Below are 17,493 nucleotides of genomic sequence, written 5' to 3' on the forward strand. Positions count from 1 at the left end.
GCTGGACCACACACGTGCAACCCCGGGGTCCCCCCCCCCTCCACCGACTCCCCCCACCAACCCCCCCCCCCTCCCCCGAGACTGCAACTGTGTGTGAAACACCTGTGTAGGAGCCTAATTGGTTTACCTCCGCAGGTGTTGCTCAAGATCGTAGTTTCAATTTATGCTACTACCATTATGGACAATCCTCCCTTTCCCACACTTTGTGAGTGGTTGATCAAGCTCTCATGCCGTTCACACCATTATGGCCAGACCTCCATCTTCCATCTCCCGGTGTCGTTGGTCAAGCTCTCATGCCGCCCAGACCATTTTGGCCAGTCCTCCCTCCCCAAAATTCCTTGTGTCGTTGGTCAAGCTCTCATGCCATCTTGACCATTATGGCCAGTCTTCCTTCCCCCATACTCCCGATGCCGTTGGTCAAGTTCTCAATCCGTCCAGACCAATATGACCAGTCCTACCTCCACCACTCTTACGCTTGGACCAGTTCTCATGTTCTTCAGACTACTATAGCCAGTCCTACCTTCACCATACTCACCTCCACCTTCATTTCCGAACTATTAGTTACTAAATTGGCAGTTGGGCTGGGTAATTCGAATCTTTACAGAATCTGAACGGAATATATAAGTTTGTTTAAAATATAATATGTTTGATATTATCTCCACACCTTAAGTCACCATCGAGGCTAAAGAAAGCAGTTCAGTTACACATTCATCATGGTGACGTGGAGCTGGTTGACGTCATGTGGAGCTGAGTGACATCACACATGTTACGTCAGCCCAGTATTTACATTATTATAATACATTGTTTAATAAGAAGAGAATTATCCTCATAATTACTCAATTTAAGTAGTTAAAATTAGTGGTTAGTCTTATAAGCTTAACAGAGGACGAAACCTCTGAGCTGTATAATATTAAAAATATTTATTAAGTAGTTATACATATAATAAGCGGGTTATATTTCCCACAGACCATCTATATATCCAAATATATTTATCCAACTATCTACCCATCAATCTATCCATTTTTAAAGCCTTCTATCCTACTGTGCCTACATCTATCTGTGCATTTAACTGAACATTTAATTGTCCATCTATCTAGAAAGCATTCGATTAAATTATCTATCTATTAATCCGTAACTCTAACTATTCATCTCTCTCTAGTATCAATCTGTCCATACATCTATCCGTCTACCCATCGATCTATGTATCCATTAATTCAACCATCTATTTATATCAAACCAATTATCCATTCATTTATCAGAACATCTGTCTATATATCTGCCTGACCATCTATGTATCCATCAATACATATATGGTTGTAAATGGATTAAGTATCCATCCATGGATAATCCATCCACCAACTATTTATTCTATCCATATATCTATCCTCTATCCCTCCATGTATCTATCCCTCTATCAATCCATCCATCTATCCATCAGTCTATCCATCCATCTACTCATCTTTCAATCATATATCTATCCATCCCTCTATACATGATTCTATCTATCTATCGATCCGTCTTTTTATTCACCTATCCATCTATCTATTTATCCAGCTATCTACTCGTCTTTATATTCATATATCTATTTATCTAACCAGCTATATATCCATCCACGTATCTATTTATCCATCTATCTATTCATCAATCCATCATACTCATATGTTTATCTATATCTCAATCTGTCTCTCTGTCAGTAAATATATCCATCAATATTTCTCGGTCACTGTCTGTCTGTCTGTCTCTCTCTCATAACAAATATAATTGTCTAATGTGTAGGTGATCGCCAGCGAGAAAAGTCGTGTGTGTTTGACATACTAAACAAATAAGTTACCCGTTACTCTGATAAATAGCAGTGGCTTGAGAAACCTTTAATTAAAGCTGCGGAAGAATCGTCTGTTATATGTGAATACGGCCAAATTATTGACAGCAGGTAATTTCTGTAATTTTTTTTCCGAGATCAGTGTATAATGGTACATCTACATAAATAAAAATGGAAATGTTCGTTTGTTCAAAATCGCTAATCTCCGAAAGTTTTTCACCGATTGCTTTGAAATTTTCACACAATGTTCCATTCTCATCCGAGCAGGTTTTTATATACATACTAGTTTTAAATTTTTAAATTTTGCCCCGAGGGGCGAGTTTATTGGGCAGCGCCACTCATCTTGTGAGTGGACACACCGCCATAGCAGCATGTACAACACTCCCCAATAGGAAGAAAACCCGCTGGGTTGTTCATCCTGTCACTCGTACCCAGACACAGCTGGGACTTGCTTAACTGTCTCAAGTGAACAGCTCCTCAAACAAGAAGATTAACATCTATTAACCCTTAGAAGCTTACGTTATCTTGCGGGTGCAAAAAGGGGAAATATTTTAAGAACAGTATCAATATTTGACAAATAGTGTTTTCCTAACTCAAACAATGTGGGGTTTATTATTCTACACATATTTCTAATGTCTCTCAGGTGTTCACATTCACGTAGATAGTGGTCAAGGCGGTGTCCATCACTCTCACCACAGATTCTGCAACTTCGCTGACCAACTGTTGTTTCCATTCCATATCTCCTTGGATATTTGTATCCAAGACGGATTCTCGCTATTACTGATTCTCTCCCTCGTCCTCCTCCTCTTCGGCCATAATGATTGGGATTGCCAGCTTCAACCATGTTGTACCATCGTATAGATTCACTGGTTTGTGCTTCTATCCTCCTTTCCTCAGTTACCTTGTCACGGTGATGTTTTCTGACAATACCTCTAATTTGTAGTAGAGTCTTGGGAATGAAGTATCCAATATGGTCTCCTTCAGCACCTTCAGCAGCCGGCACATCTGCTCGTTCATTCCCACATATTCCAACATAGGAGGGGATCCACAGAAACTTGATGACTCTTTCCTGATTGGTAAGTACTCTCACAGCTCTCTTAATTTCAGCCACTATTACAAGATTTTCTGCCCGATTTTTACTTAGGCTTTGCAGTGCTGCTTTTGAATCAGTGCAAATCACTGCACCATTAGTGTGCTGTGCAAGAAACCTTAACGCCATAACAATGGCAGTTAGCTCTGCTTGCGTTGAAGAGGCATAGTTCTCAATACGTGCTTTTTCTTCATTTCTGCATTGGAAAGTGTTATCCTTGATTACTGTGTATGCTGCACCATCCCTGCCATTGACAGGATTAGATGACCCGTCAGTGTAGATTTGATCTAGTTCATCTCCGGCTTCTTTATAAATTTCCTCGAGATACTTGTGCCTCATTTCTTGTGGTAACATGTTGGATTTTTTCGTTGCCATTTCATTGATGATGATCTTGCATGAGTCATCCTCCCAGGGAGGTAACCTCTCTACAGGCAAGAGCTCACGTGCTTGCTCAAGCAGGTGAAGCCCTTCGAGGTAGCAGACTGATCTGTGATGCCATTTTTTGCTTCTCCTGTTTCCCCCTGAAAGTAGCTCAGAGCTCAGTTTTTTCTTAGCAATATCATTGTAATGGGGATCTCTGGCTATCCTAACTGCAAGCTTAGCATTCAGCTCCTGAATTCTGCTTTTAACACTGGGAAGGAACAACTCCTCTCGTAGATTAGACGTTTTGGCAGTCCTTGGAACTCCAAGAATGATTGTCATGGCTTCATTTTGAATGCTTTCAAGCCTTTTCATATCGCTTTGGGAGTAGGTGCACAGAACTGGTGCGGCATAGTCTATGACGGAGCGCACATAGGCTGTGTACATAATTTTAAGCACGGCAATAGAGGCTCCATGTCCATTCCAGGTCATAGCTTTCAGTGCCCTGAGTCGACTTTTGCATGTTCCTATGAGTTGATTGAGCTCCTCTTTCTTTCCCTTGTTAGAACCGACAGTGACGCCAAGGTACCGATAGTGGTCAACCCATTCAAGTGTTACACCATTAATTTGCAGTTCTTCATTTGTTCTCCGCTTGTGATGGGAGTATGTCTTCGTCCTTTTTGTGGAGAGAGTGAAACCGAGCTCAGTACATTTCCTTCCAAGGAGTTCAATGGACTGTTAAATTTTTCCCAAGGTGGGAGCTTGTATTAGGACATCATCTGCATATCCCACTTGTTGTGTTCCTTCCGGAAAATCAATATTTGCAATGGCGTTCATAAGTACATTGAATAGTGTAGGGCTTAAGACTCCGCCTTGGGGGGTCCTGAGTTCCATATTCATTGTTCTGGAGACTGCTCCATTGAAGCAAACTTGGCTTTCCTTCCTGTGAGGTAGTCTTCAACCCATTTCATGAGTCTCCCCTTGACACCCATGCATGCAAGCTCGTCCAGGATCGCAATCCCCTGTGCTTTGTCGAAGGCTCCTTTGATGTCAACAAATACAGAGTACCTAGCCGTGTCATTAGCCAAGTAATTAAATATACAATTTGCTGTGCTCCGTCCTTTAACAAATCCATTGACCCCCTCCCCTAACCTGCCTATTTTGTGCAACAGTCGGTTTAGGATGATCCTTTCAAGCATCTTGCAAGTGCATAACAGGAGACTGATAGGTCTGTAATTACCAAGGTAATTAGGCTTCGGTATGGGAACAATTATTGCGTGTTTCCATTGTGTGGGCAACACTCCACTTAGGAATGACTTGTTAAACAGGTGGAGTAGTGGATTCCCAGACACTTCACACAGTGCATTGAGTATGTCGTAGGTGACGCCATCTTCACCAGGTGCTGTACTTTTACCATTTTTCATAGCGTCCCTTACTTCTTGGGCTGATTGGTTCCCCATATTCGTCATCACTAGACAGTGCTCTTGTTATCCTAATTCTTCTGTCATCATGTCGCAGGAGCTGTTCCCTGCTGATTTCTGCAGGGAGGGAGGAGGAGGTTGCTGCATCACTCCACTTGTGAATTAGTTCCTCAGCCTTACCCTGGGGGTCTTTGTGAGCCGCAGGCCGGGCTCTGCCTCCCTTAGCTATCTGAATTTTTGCCCACACTTGTCTTGCAGATGTTTCCCTTCCAATAGAGCTAGTGAACTCAAGCCATTGTCTTTACCGCTCTTTAATCTTCTCTTCCCTGGCTACTTGACACACAGTTTTAAACAACTCTTGGTTACTTTCAGTGGGATGTCTCCGGTACTCTCTACTCATGTCTCGCACATTTGCGTTAAACATCTTTATGTAATCATTCTCATGCCATTTTATTTTCTTCCTCTGAGGGTTAGTTCGCCCAGGCGTACTGCGCGGAACTCTTAGACAGCTCTCAATTTGGTGATTAAGGTCATCAACAAATGTGTCAATGTCTTCTGGGATTTGGCATTCCGTGAACCAGTCACTCATCCTGTTTATGAAGTGCGGCCTCATATCTGGTCCGAGTGATAACCTTTTTCTTTTATTTGTCTCTTTCCTTCTCTTGCTCATGTCGACGGTGGTAATTAGTGCCCAGTGGTCACTACATAAACTGTGCACAATGTGTGTACTGGCGTCCATGTCCTGTGCATTCAGCAGGAGAGCATAGTCGAATCTTCCTCCTCAGAGGTGAGTTGGCTGTTCATCACCCAGGACTCTAAGGTTTTCACTTCCCCTGACAAAGAGTGACAGTTTCCGTCCATTGACATTGGGCTGATGACAATTGGCACCAAAGTGTGGGTGTCTGGCATTCAGGTCACCAACCAGCAGGGTAGGTTCTTCATTAATAAATTCAGGCAGTGTCTCAAGGTCAAGTTTACTCTGTGGCACATATAGGTTGATTATATGTAGAACAATATTGTTTAAGTAAAGGGTTACTCCCAGTGATTCAAACTCATCCCCTATGTGCAGGTCATCAATAATCTGTGCGGGAATGTGTTTATTTACAAAAGTGATGAGACCGCATTTTCTTTCCCCAGAGGGCAGGGAGAACTTGTGATAACCGTTGAACCTTGGGTTGAAGTCATCACCTACCATCGTCTCCCGTAGCACTATGACATCAGTTTGGTGTTCACGAGCGTATTGTATGATGTCATTAATTCTATTGCGAACGCCATTGCAGTTCCACTGTAGGATAGTGAGACTTTCTTCACCGTGGTTATCCATCGTGGAGGTGTTGGTCATCAGATGTACTGTGTGCGGTGTTGTTGCTGGTGAGAGTGTGCATACTATATTGATGTCACGTCTGTGACGGAAAAAAACATGCGTTTTTGAAAAAAACTATGTTTTTTATGTGAGAGAAATCTTCAAAACCTCTTTACCGATTGAATTGAAAATTTGACACAACGTTGCAATCGAATAGGCGCGTGTTTTTCTATACCTATTATATACATGCCTTACATATGACAGGAAAAAACATGTTTTTTTTTTTTAAACAACACCATCTGTAGGACGTAAGATCGACACACGCTGTAATCTTCCAAAGTTCTTCATTGATTGTTTTGAAATTTTGACACAATGTTCCGTTCGAATATGCGAAAGTTTTTATATACCTACTATAGATGCCACACCTCTGACAGATAAATACATGTTTTTTTCAAAAACAGCGCCATTGTAACGGAATATGATGGCGTAATAGCATATGCACATAATAGCTACACACACATGCAATAATAAATATGTTATGAATTCCATTTCAATGTTTCCGATTGCATTGATAAATTTCATTTTCCATAGTTTTTTATTTATTTTAATTTGTTATTGAATTATTTTGTGTGACATTGCATTGGAATTGACCTGAGTTGTTTACCATACTGTTCATTTCATAAGTATAAGTATAAATGCCACACACCTGTGACAGGTAAAAATATATTTTTTTTTTTAAGAAATAGCACCATCTGTTGCACGTAAGAACCACAAAAAGCTATACTAAATATCTTATGATTCCATTTCAATTTCTTCGATTGCATAGACAAATTAAATTTTCATACATTTCAATTTATTTTCACTTTGATTTAATTATTTTGTGTGACATTGCATTGGAACTGAGCTGTGTTGTTGACAATACCGTTCATTTCGTGAGAATAAGTATAGATGCCACACCTGTTACATGCAAAAACATAATTGTTTTTAAGAAACAGTGCCATCTGTTGCACGTACGAGCAACACACGCTATATTATATATGTTTCGATTCCATTTCAATGTTTCCGATTGCATTGATAAATATAATGTCCATAGATTTCAATTTATTTTCATTTTGATTTAATTATTTGATGTGACATTGAGTTGGAATTGAGCTGTGTTGTTTACTGTACCGTTCATTTCGTGGGTATAGATCATTTTTAAATTTTTTCATTGTTTTATATTTCATTTTTAACTCTTTTTCTTATAATTCAGTGATGGGAACGTCTGATTATTTAAGAATGCATCGGACGAGGGAGTGGGGAATGGTGGGGACGACGAGTGAACTGAAGTTGGGGATGGTGGGGACGAGGGGACAGGAGAATGGAGAATGGTTGGGAGGACAAATGGACAGGGGATGGTGGGGAGGACGAGGGGACAAGGAAGTGGGCGATGGTGGGGAGGACAAGGGGACGGGGAAGAGGGGGAATTGTAGGCAGGGTGAAGGTATAGGGGAGTGGGAGATGGTGGGGAGGAAGAGGGGAAGGTGGAGTGTGGGATGGTGGGGGGGACAAAGGGACGTCGGGTGGGGGAGGGGGGATGAATGGTGGGCAGGACAAGGGAACGGGGGAGTGGGGAATAGTTGGGAGGATGAAGGTGACAGGGAAGTGAGCAATGTTTGGGAGGACTAGGCGACGGGAAAGGGGGGAAAGTTGAGGAGGACTGGGATACAAGGAAGGTTGCTGTGGCTCAGAAACGGACATTTGTTTCAGAGCCACTGCAATGCTTTGCTGGGTACAGCTAGTATTACTATAAAAGAAAACATTGTTCTAAACGTTTGTTTTAAAATTATCTGTGCATATCGCGAGCCTCGCCAAAAGCCTGTGTTGGGGTCTGAATGAGACTCTGGCATGCTGTTACCTCTTGAATTCTAATGATCCCAACTATCCATTGTCCATCCTGTACACCAGACCATTCCCTTTGGGAATTTGAATGAATTTAGCCCCAACCGTGTGGACTCCAACGTCAAACAGAAAAACAGTCAGACAGACACACTGATATTCTCACCTACACTTTGGAGTATGAACCATAATACATGTAATGTGTTGCGTTACAATAAGATTCTTATTTTGAGTTTATATTTTTTTGGTGAAAATGTTGCCAATAAATATTAAACATTTATTGGTTCCTATGCAAGGGAATTTTGACAGCATTTGTGCTGTATACTGTACAGGAGGAGTACCCTGCTTTGCCTGGGACTGTCTGTCTGTCTCCAATCTGTCCCTTTATCTATCTTTCCATATATATATCTATTTATCACTCCATTCACATATCTCTCTATTTATTCTGTCATTGACCTACTGTTACGGACCCAAGCCCAGCGTCCGAGCATGGAGCAGTGACGACCACGCCATCTGTGGGTCAGCTCCCGAAACCCCCTCCAAATGGACGGCGCCATCAAGTGAGGACAGGAAATACCAGCCACAAGGGCTAGTTTCCCGTCCTGATCAGCTCATAACACAGCCGCTGCTGACCTCTGGTGAGGTGGCGCTTAGACAGCAACGCCATCTATGGAGTGGATAGGTGGGCGTTTGGGTCTGAGCTGGTAAGTGACGTGCCCTAGAGTGTCCCTAGTACTGATGATGTGTCTGATTAGAGAGTCGACTTGGGACTGCTGTAATGAACGTTGGATCAGTCTACCCAAGGCAGCCGTCTTGTCTCCAAGTATTTGCTGCAGCAGCTGTGAGTCACCCCCCCTGGATGAACACTGTGGTGTTAGCCTGCCTGTGACGTGGCAGCTGAAGGATTGTCGTACCCGGGACTGACTGGTGGAGACGCTTAACCACTGGGATGTTGTGGCGAGGAGAGTGGTCTGTGGGATCACACGAGGCTCCTGACTAGGGCTCGCTACCCTAGTATCGGTCGTGGAGTGGCCTAACCAGCGTCGCTGATTGGAACCTGCCAGCTACCGGCTGGACTTGTGGTTGATGGCCTCCACGACGGTGCCCCCAGTGGAACTGTGATTTGGCTGGCCTGTGGCCAGGGTAGACTCAAGAGAATCGAAGGATTCGTCGTGGGGCCACAAGAGGACCAAGAGCTTAGCATCATTGAGCACCGTGAACGTCCAGAGTCTTCAGAGGAAGACTACGTTGTACATTATAGTGTTTATTCCTCCCCCTTGTGATAATCGTTATATTATTTATGGTGACGGTAATAATTATATTATTAAGTTTTTGCCTTTGTCTCCCTTCCCCTTTTATTTTACTTGCGTTATGGATCAGATCCCTTGAAAGCCACTACTAGCTTAGGGCCGGATACCCTACCTCTAACAACATCAGAGAAAGAACCCGGTTGCGACCCGAGAGGGCCGTAACATAATTGGCATCCCCAGCGGGATCCGACCCCTTGTCAAGTATGTTTGACAGGGGTGGTGAAGTGGCGTAATCCCTGTAAATAATTCCCCCTTTGTGTGACTATTAGGACGTTATACGTCCTGTGCGGTGCTCGGAGTGACTAAGTGCAATATTGTGCAGTGTGGTGCTCGCTGTGATTAAGTGCAGTATTGTGTAGTGCGGTGCTCGGTGTGCCTCAGTGCAATATTGTAGAGCGATGTGCTCGCTGTGATTAAGTGCAATATTGTGTAGCGCGGTGCCCGGTGTAATTACGTGCAATATTGGCAAGTGCAGTGTTTGGCGCGATAAAGTGCAATATTGACGTAGAACAGTGCTCGGTGCGTTAAGTGCTAAAGTGAGAGCAGTGTGTTAAGTGCTAGTGTTCCATCTCAGTGACAATGGCAGAAAAATCGACCATCGACGATCTGGACGATGTTCAGGCTTTTCTGAACAGGGAGGACTGTCTTGCCAGATTAAAATATCTGGGCAAACAGGAACTCGTACTGGTGAGTGCCTACCTGGAGATCAAGATCCGTGCCAGTGATTTCCGTGTGGAGATCTTGTCCAAGGTTCACCGGCATTTGAAGGCCGAAGAAAAACAGGAAGATGAGGCACAAGGTACAAAAGAAGGTGAGGAAATAGCTTCCACTGAAAAGGAAGATAAAGGCAGTGACATTGACAGCGATGCAGGTGAGCTGAATATTAGCTTGCTAACAGTCAAAATGCGTGCCTTGGAAATAAATCGCGAGATAGAATGGAAGAAATTAGAAATGGAAAGAGAGAAACAAGATAAAGAATTAGAGATGAGGCGTTTAGAATTAGAACGAGAAAGAGAAAGAGAAGAACGAGAAAGAGAAAGAGAAGAACGAGAAAGAGAAGAGAAACGAGAAAGAGAAAGAGAAGAACGAGAAAGAGAAAGAGAAGAACGAGACAGGCAAGAACGACGAGACAGAGAGGAAAGAGAGAGACAACATGAGCTAGAAGTATTGCAGTTAGGTGGTCGGAGGCCAACAACGGAAACGAGTAGTTTCGATCCGGTAAGGAACATCAAAATGGTCCCGAAGTTCAACGAGAAGGAAGTTTCGAAGTTCTTCGCGGCCTTCGAGAAAGTCGCAGCCTCTTTGGAGTGGCCAAAGGAGAATTGGGTCATCATGATACAGTCCGTCTTGACTGGGAAGGCCCAAGTCGCCTACTCCACGTTGTCCCTTGATGACTCTGGCGACTATGACAAGGTGAAGAAGGTCGTGCTCATGGCATACCAATTGGTACTTGAGGCGTACAGGCAAAAGTTTAGGAACCTGAAAAAGACCTCAGAGCACACGTTCACCGAATTTGCCACCATCAAGGAGCGACTTTTCCAGGAATGGTGTGCCTCTCGGAAGGTGGAAACCAAAGAAGACCTCGAGCAGCTCATACTGTTAGAGGACTTCAAAGACTGTCTGGCTGGAGAACTAAAGACGTACTTAGAGGAACAGCAGGTAGAGACCTTGGGTGCGGCAGCCACCATGGCTGAGGAATACATCCTGACGCATCGGTCTTCCGCTAGGTATGTTCCTAGGAATTACCCACGCCGGTTTGACAAACCTCGTCATGACGAAGAGGAGACCCCCGTCCCACAAAGTGCTAAGAAGACGCCCCCAAGTAGCCCTCGAAGGACCAGTCCTAGCAGTCCGAAACACCGGAGTCCGAGGAGGAATATGGTGTGCTGGACTTGTGGGCAGAAAGGGCATGTAGCTGCTATGTGCCGAGGCAGAAGAGGTAGCGGCGCTCGTAGGGAGGTGATGTTGATGAACTGTGTGACACTACCAGCAGGAAGCCAGTCTACTACTACTCAGGAAGAACCAAGTTTGTTCGCCCCTCACACTTCAGGCGGGTATGTATCGAGTGATCATACTGGTAGGTCAGTTGTAGTGCTCAGAGATAGTGGAGCAGCCCAGTCCCTGATCGCGAGAAGCTCGTTACCCGAGGGAGTGAGTGTGGATGGGAGACAAGAGGTTATCCTGGTTGGGTTTCCTAGGACGCAGTATGTTGCCCCCTTAGTGCCGGTACATCTCGACTCGCCTTACTTCAGCGGCACATGTGCGTTGGCAGTAGTCGATACCCTACCTATAGCTGGGATTGACGAGGTACTAGCCAACGACTTGGTTATCTTGAGGTTATCTTGAGTTGATTTCGGGGCTTTAGTGTCCCCGCGGCCCGGTCCTTGACCTGCCCTCCACCCCCAGGAAGCAGCCCGTGACAGCTGACTAACACCCAGGTACCTATTTACTGCTAAGTAACAGGGGCATTCAGGGTGAAAGAAACTTTGCCCATTTGTTTCTGCCTCGTGCGGGAATCGAACCCGCGCCACAGAGTCTGTCTGTAACCCGCCAGGTACAGACAGACCCGGAATTAAGTATGTTTAATCCTTCCTCTCGCCTACAGATTGACAACATCCTAGCAGAGTCTCCTGATTCTTCTCCCAATAAGGAACATGCGGTTAGGGAGGCAGAAGCGACTGAGCGAGAAGAGAGGCCTCGTGTGCAAGCATGCACGGATACCAAAGAGTTTGGAGGGAAGGCATCTGAGTACTTGCGGCATGGCAAGGTACAGCGTTCATTGAACCGGCCAGCGATTCCCCAGACGTCGGAGGTATGTGAGGTATGTGCGACGGTTCTAGTGCCCTCTTCGGTCCAAACCAGGCTAATGGATATAGCTGGCTATGGACATTACAAGCTCAGGAAGCTTATTCCTCGGTTGGCCATATGTTTCTTAGCGCTGTTTTGTTTTGTTCTCGTATGTGTTCTCAGTAAGGACCAGTGGAGGACCCGACGGATGGTGTCTCCCTTGAACATCGAGAAGAGGTCCCAGGGATTGGGGACGTGCACAGTGAGTGTTGCAGTCGAAGAAGGGACCTGGAAGGTGATGGTAGATACAGGAGGTACGAGAGATGATAATATGAGTGACTGTTTCCGACAGGTTGACACCCCCCGCGTGATTGCTGAACCTAAATGCAGCGTTATACGGAACGTTGGTCGACCTGACGGTGTCAGAGCGAATGCCATCCTCGATGTACGAGCAGCCTTGTTGGGACTAGGTGTGGGCCTAGTAGAGGAGTATGCTGTGAGTACTGACTTAACTATCGCTATTACTCTAAATTATCAGACCCCTGTATTCCAGGTTCCCGTCTCCCTGAAGGACTACCGGAACGGTACCAGAAATACCGTCTGTAACCAGCCATCATCGGTGCCACGACGCAGGGAAGTGTCGAGTCGCCCCAGATCGCATCGATATCAATCCTTACTCGAGGCACGTGAGAATATGCCCCTGCTTGACATCGCAGTGGAGGTGTGGAAAATTACATCAGGCAGGTCATTGCCTTCCATCTGCAAGTTTCCTTTGTGCCAGAGTTCCCCAGTAGTACAGTTCTGTGGACAAGACAGCCTCACCACTCCAGGTTATAATGTACGTGAGTCCGTGTGGAGTTGTATCCACGTACTAATTTGGTTTGTGTTTTTCTTTATAGAAACCCAAACCAAATTCTTTTTGGTGGGGAGGACCCGAGCCCAGCGTCCGAGCACGGAGCAGTGACGACCACGCCATCTGTGGGTCAGCTCCCGAAACCCCCTCCAAATGGACGGCGCCATCAAGTGAGGACAGGAAATACCAGCCACAAGGGCTAGTTTCCCGTCCTGATCAGCTCATAACACAGCCGCTGCTGACCTCTGGTGAGGTGGCGCTTAGACAGCAACGCCATCTATGGAGTGGATAGGTGGGTGTTTGCATCTGAGCCGGTAAGTGACGTGCCCTAGAGTGTCCCTAGTACTGATGACGTGTCTGATTACAGAGTCGACTTGCGACTGCTGTAATGAACGTTGGATCAGTCTACCCAAGGCAGCCGTCTTGTCTCCAAGTATTTGCTGCAGCAGCTGTGAGTCACCCCCCCGGATGAGCACTGTGGAGTTAGCCTGCCTGTGACGTGGCAGCTGAAGGATTGTCGTACCCGGGACTGACTGGTGGAGACGCTTAACCACTAGGGTGTTGTGGCGAGGAGAGTGGTCTGTGGGATCACACGAGGCTCCTGACTAGGGCTCGCTACCCTAGTATCGGTCGTGGAGTGGCCTAACCAGCGTCGCTGATTGGAACCTGCCAGCTACCGGCTGGACTTGTGGTTGATGGCCTCCACGACGGTGCCCCCAGTGGAACTGTGATTTGGCTGGCCTGTGGCCAGGGTAGACTCAAGAGAATCGAAGGATTCGTCGTGGGGCCACAAGAGGACCAAGAGCTTAGCATCATTGAGCACCGTGAACGTCCAGAGTCTTCAGAGGAAGACTACGTCGTACATTATAGTGTTTATTCCTCCCCCTTGTGATAATCGTTATATTATTTATGGTGACGGTAATAATTATATTATTAAGTTTTTGCCTTTGTCTCCCTTCCCCTTTTATTTTACTTGCGTTACGGATCACATCCCTTGAAAGCCACTACTAGCTTGGGGCCGGATACCCTCCCTGTAACAACATCAGAGAAAGAACCCGGTTGCGACCCGAGAGGGCCGTAACACCTACATATCCATTAATCTAATCTTCTATCCATCCATCTCTCATACGTCTAGTCTTCTATCCATCCCTCTATCCATCCATCTACTTCCCCAGCAATCAATACATTCATCTGTCTGTTCATCTATCTAACAAACTATCCATTCATTCATCTATTTAAGAATCTATCTATTCATTTATCTTTCAATCTACCCATCTAGCAATCCATATATCCCTGTATCTAACTTTCTCTCTGTCCACCTGTACGTCTACTCATTTGTCCATACATCAACTCTTCTGTCTATTTGTCAATACTTCTGTCTATCCGTCTTTCCCTTTATCCATCCATATATCCATCTATTGACGTGTGCAAGAATGTACAAGAATGTAAGAGCGCTTGTATATGTAAATAATTAAGTAAAATAAAAAGATAAAATTGAAAAATATCTATCCATCCATTTACACACCCATGCATCTAAACATCCCCTATCTATTCACTCTTCTATCCTTTCATCTGCCTTTTCGCTGTCCATTTATCTATATTCATCTATCCATCCAGTTTTCTATCCATCCATCTTTGCAGTTATTTATCCATCCATCTGTGCAGCCATCTATCCATAAATCTATCCATTTAGCTTTCTATCCATCTAGCTAACTATCCATCTAGCTTTCCATCCGTCTATCTGTCAATCTTGCTTTCTTTTCATATATCTATCTCAAGCACTTAATCATCATTATATCCATTAATTCATCAAACTATCTTTCTATTTGTCTGTCCATCTATCTATTCGTTTATCCATTCTTTTACCTAAACATCCATCTAACCATCAATCTACTTATCTGTCTATCCATCTTTCCAGCCATCAATTCATCCATTTATCTATTATCTGTCTCTGTCTCTAGTTGTCTTTGTCTCTGCCTCTCTGTATCTGTCTGTTTCTAATGAAATATATAATTGTCTATGTGTTGGGTGTACACAGTGAGAGGATGTTACGACCCTGTGTCCAGTACTGCTCTGTGGCAGATGGATCAGGGTCGTATGGCATTTATTGACATGCAGATGATGTAGGAACTCTTCACTAATGTATGTTATTTGGTGTGATTGGCCCTGAATGTGTAGGATTATACATTGGATTAGTGTTATTTAAATTATAGACTTTTCAGATAGGTATTGTTAAAGAAGGAATGTTAATTGCTGGGTAGGTTTATACACAGGATTGTTCCTCAAATTGCAAATGGCGGGCGATTTCGTCCTTGCCAGATGTAAGAGCATTTTGATGCTCTAACATCTAGAGACTTCCACTGAAGCCGAAGCAATGGTTTCTCACAATCCCCCCATGCAGTCTGGCTCTATCATTTAGGAATGTTCTATCTCTGACGCTCCTCCTTCAATACACAAAGAGTGGGCGCCTGGGAACACCCAGCATATAGGTTCGAACCCTCGTCACGACTCCTACGGATTTTCTCATTGATATATCACGATATTGTGATTACTCTCTGTGTGTTAAAGGAGGAGCGTCAGAGTCAGACCATTCCAAAATGACAGAGCCAGAGTGCATTGGGAGGGGGGGCGGGGGGATTGTGTGAAACCATTGGTTCGGCTCCAGTGGATGCAGCAGTACTCCAGGTAGCAATGTTTTTGCCCGTGTCATGGCCTAGTCACCTGGAGCATGTGGTTGGGAACACCCAGCGTATAGGTTGGAACCCCCATCACGGCTCTTACGGATTATTTATTTATTCATCCGCCTATTCGTCTATCCATCCATCCCATTATCTACTGTCTGTCTCATTCACTTCCTCTTTCTTTGTCTCTGCTTCTCTCTGTCTGTCTATATCTCTCTTTCTCTGGCTGTGTTTCTTTTTCTGAGTTTCTGTGTGTGTATCTCTCCCCCTCCCCCCCCCTCTCTCTCTCTCTCTCTCTCTCTCTCTCTCTCTCTCTCTCTCCCTCTCTCTCTCTCTCTCTCTCTCTCTCTCTCTCTCTCTCTCTCTCTCTCTCTCTCTCTCTCTCTCTCTCTCTCTCTCTCTCTCTCTCTCTCTCTCTCTCTCTCTCTCTCTCTCCCTCTCTCTCTCTCTCTCTCTCTCTCTCCCTCTCTCTCTCTCTCTCTCTCTCTCTCTCTCTCTCTCTCTCTCTCTCTCTCTCTCTCTCTCTCTCTCTCTCTCTCTCTCTCTCTCTCTCTCTCTCTCTCTCTCTCTCTCCCTCTCTCTCTCTCTCTCTCTCTCTCTCTCTCTCTCTCTCTCTCTCTCTCTCTCTCTCTCTCTCTCTCTCTCTCTCTCTCTCTCTCTCTCTCTCTCTCTCTCTCTCTCTTTTTTTTTACAACATGTCTTCGACTCGAAGCTGAAGACTCTTAATTGTGGAATTAATCCTGTGGCAAAATTTCGACCATTTTTCCAAGTTTTTTTTATGCTTCATAAGGTATGGGTTCCTAGCTGTCGCTGCATACTCAGGTAATGGTCTCATATATGTAGTATGTGTGGAATTCGAATCCTCTTATTTTAGATTTTTAAATGATGTTCTTTTGTTTGGTAACTTCCCATATGGTGCTAATGAAGTCCTGTTCACATTAGCTTGTGGTGTTTAGTGTTTGGATAATTTCTACTCTCGGATGATGATGTGTCGTGATTGTAGGTGTTGTGTGGTGGTGATGTGTAGTAACGGTAGGTGTTGTGTGGTGGTGATGTGTAGTGACGGTAGGTGCTGTGTGGTGGTGATGTGTAGTGAAGGTGGGTGTTGTTTGGTGGTGATGTGTAGTGATGGTAGGTATTGTATGGTGGTGATGTGTAGTGATGATAGGTGTTGTTTGGTGGTGATGTGAAGTGACGGTAGGTGTTGTGTGGTGGTGATGTGTATTCATGATAGTTGTTGTGTGGTGGTGTTCTGTAGTGCCGTTAGGTGTTGTGTGGTGGTGATGTGTAGTGATGGTGGTGGGTGTTCTGTGGTGGTGGTGATGAAAATTTAAGTATATATGGAAGATGGCTACAGTTACGAGGCTGGTCGTTACAGTGTAGATGGTTACAGTGTTTCAGGTTGTGTGAAGTAAATACGGTTACAATGATGAGGGTTGTCATTAGTTAAGACGATTACTGTGGTGAAGATAGTGCGATAGTGCGTAGTAACTATGGTTAGTGATGATTGTCATTTGTAGTGAAGATCGACACCACTGACGACTGTGTTGTAAAGTTACAGTAATGAAACTATTGTATAATAAAGATGATTACAGTGAAGATATTGTGTGTACTGAAAATGATTATAGTGAAGTTTTTGTGTGTAGTTAAGATAGTTACAATGAAGATAGTGTGTAGTGAAGATGGTTACAGTAAAAAATAGTGTGTAATGAAGATAGTGTGTAGTGATGATAGAGTGTAGTGAAGATGGTTACTATGAAGATAGTGTGTAGTGAAGAGAGTTACAGTATAGTGTGTGTAGTGATGATAGTGTGTAGTGAAGATGGTTACTGTGAAGATAGTTACAGTATAGTGTGTGTGTAGTGAAGATGGTTACAGTATTGTGTGAAGACGGTTACAGTATTGTGTATGTAGTGAAGATGGTTACAGTAATGTGTATGTAGTGAAGATGGTTACATTATAGTGTGTGTTGTGAAGATGGTTTCAGTATA

At 44.4% G+C, this 17,493-nt stretch overlaps 1 protein-coding gene across 1 annotated transcript in view; it reads left to right on the top strand.

The window, feature by feature from the left end:
• Positions 1–244: 244 nt before the first annotated feature.
• The window catches only part of LOC138355126 (uncharacterized), a 109,743-nt gene continuing 92,494 nt past the window's right edge, over positions 245–17,493 (top strand). Inside the window, exons 1-4 of the mRNA XM_069309849.1 lie at positions 245–412; positions 10,745–10,908; positions 11,846–11,993; positions 12,522–12,689. Of these exons, the coding sequence (XP_069165950.1) occupies positions 245–412; positions 10,745–10,908; positions 11,846–11,993; positions 12,522–12,689 (648 nt within the window). The remainder of the gene's footprint in view (positions 413–10,744; positions 10,909–11,845; positions 11,994–12,521; positions 12,690–17,493) is intronic.

This window comes from Procambarus clarkii, chromosome 66, assembly GCF_040958095.1.
Source record: "Procambarus clarkii isolate CNS0578487 chromosome 66, FALCON_Pclarkii_2.0, whole genome shotgun sequence".
Taxonomy (NCBI): domain Eukaryota; kingdom Metazoa; phylum Arthropoda; class Malacostraca; order Decapoda; family Cambaridae; genus Procambarus; species Procambarus clarkii.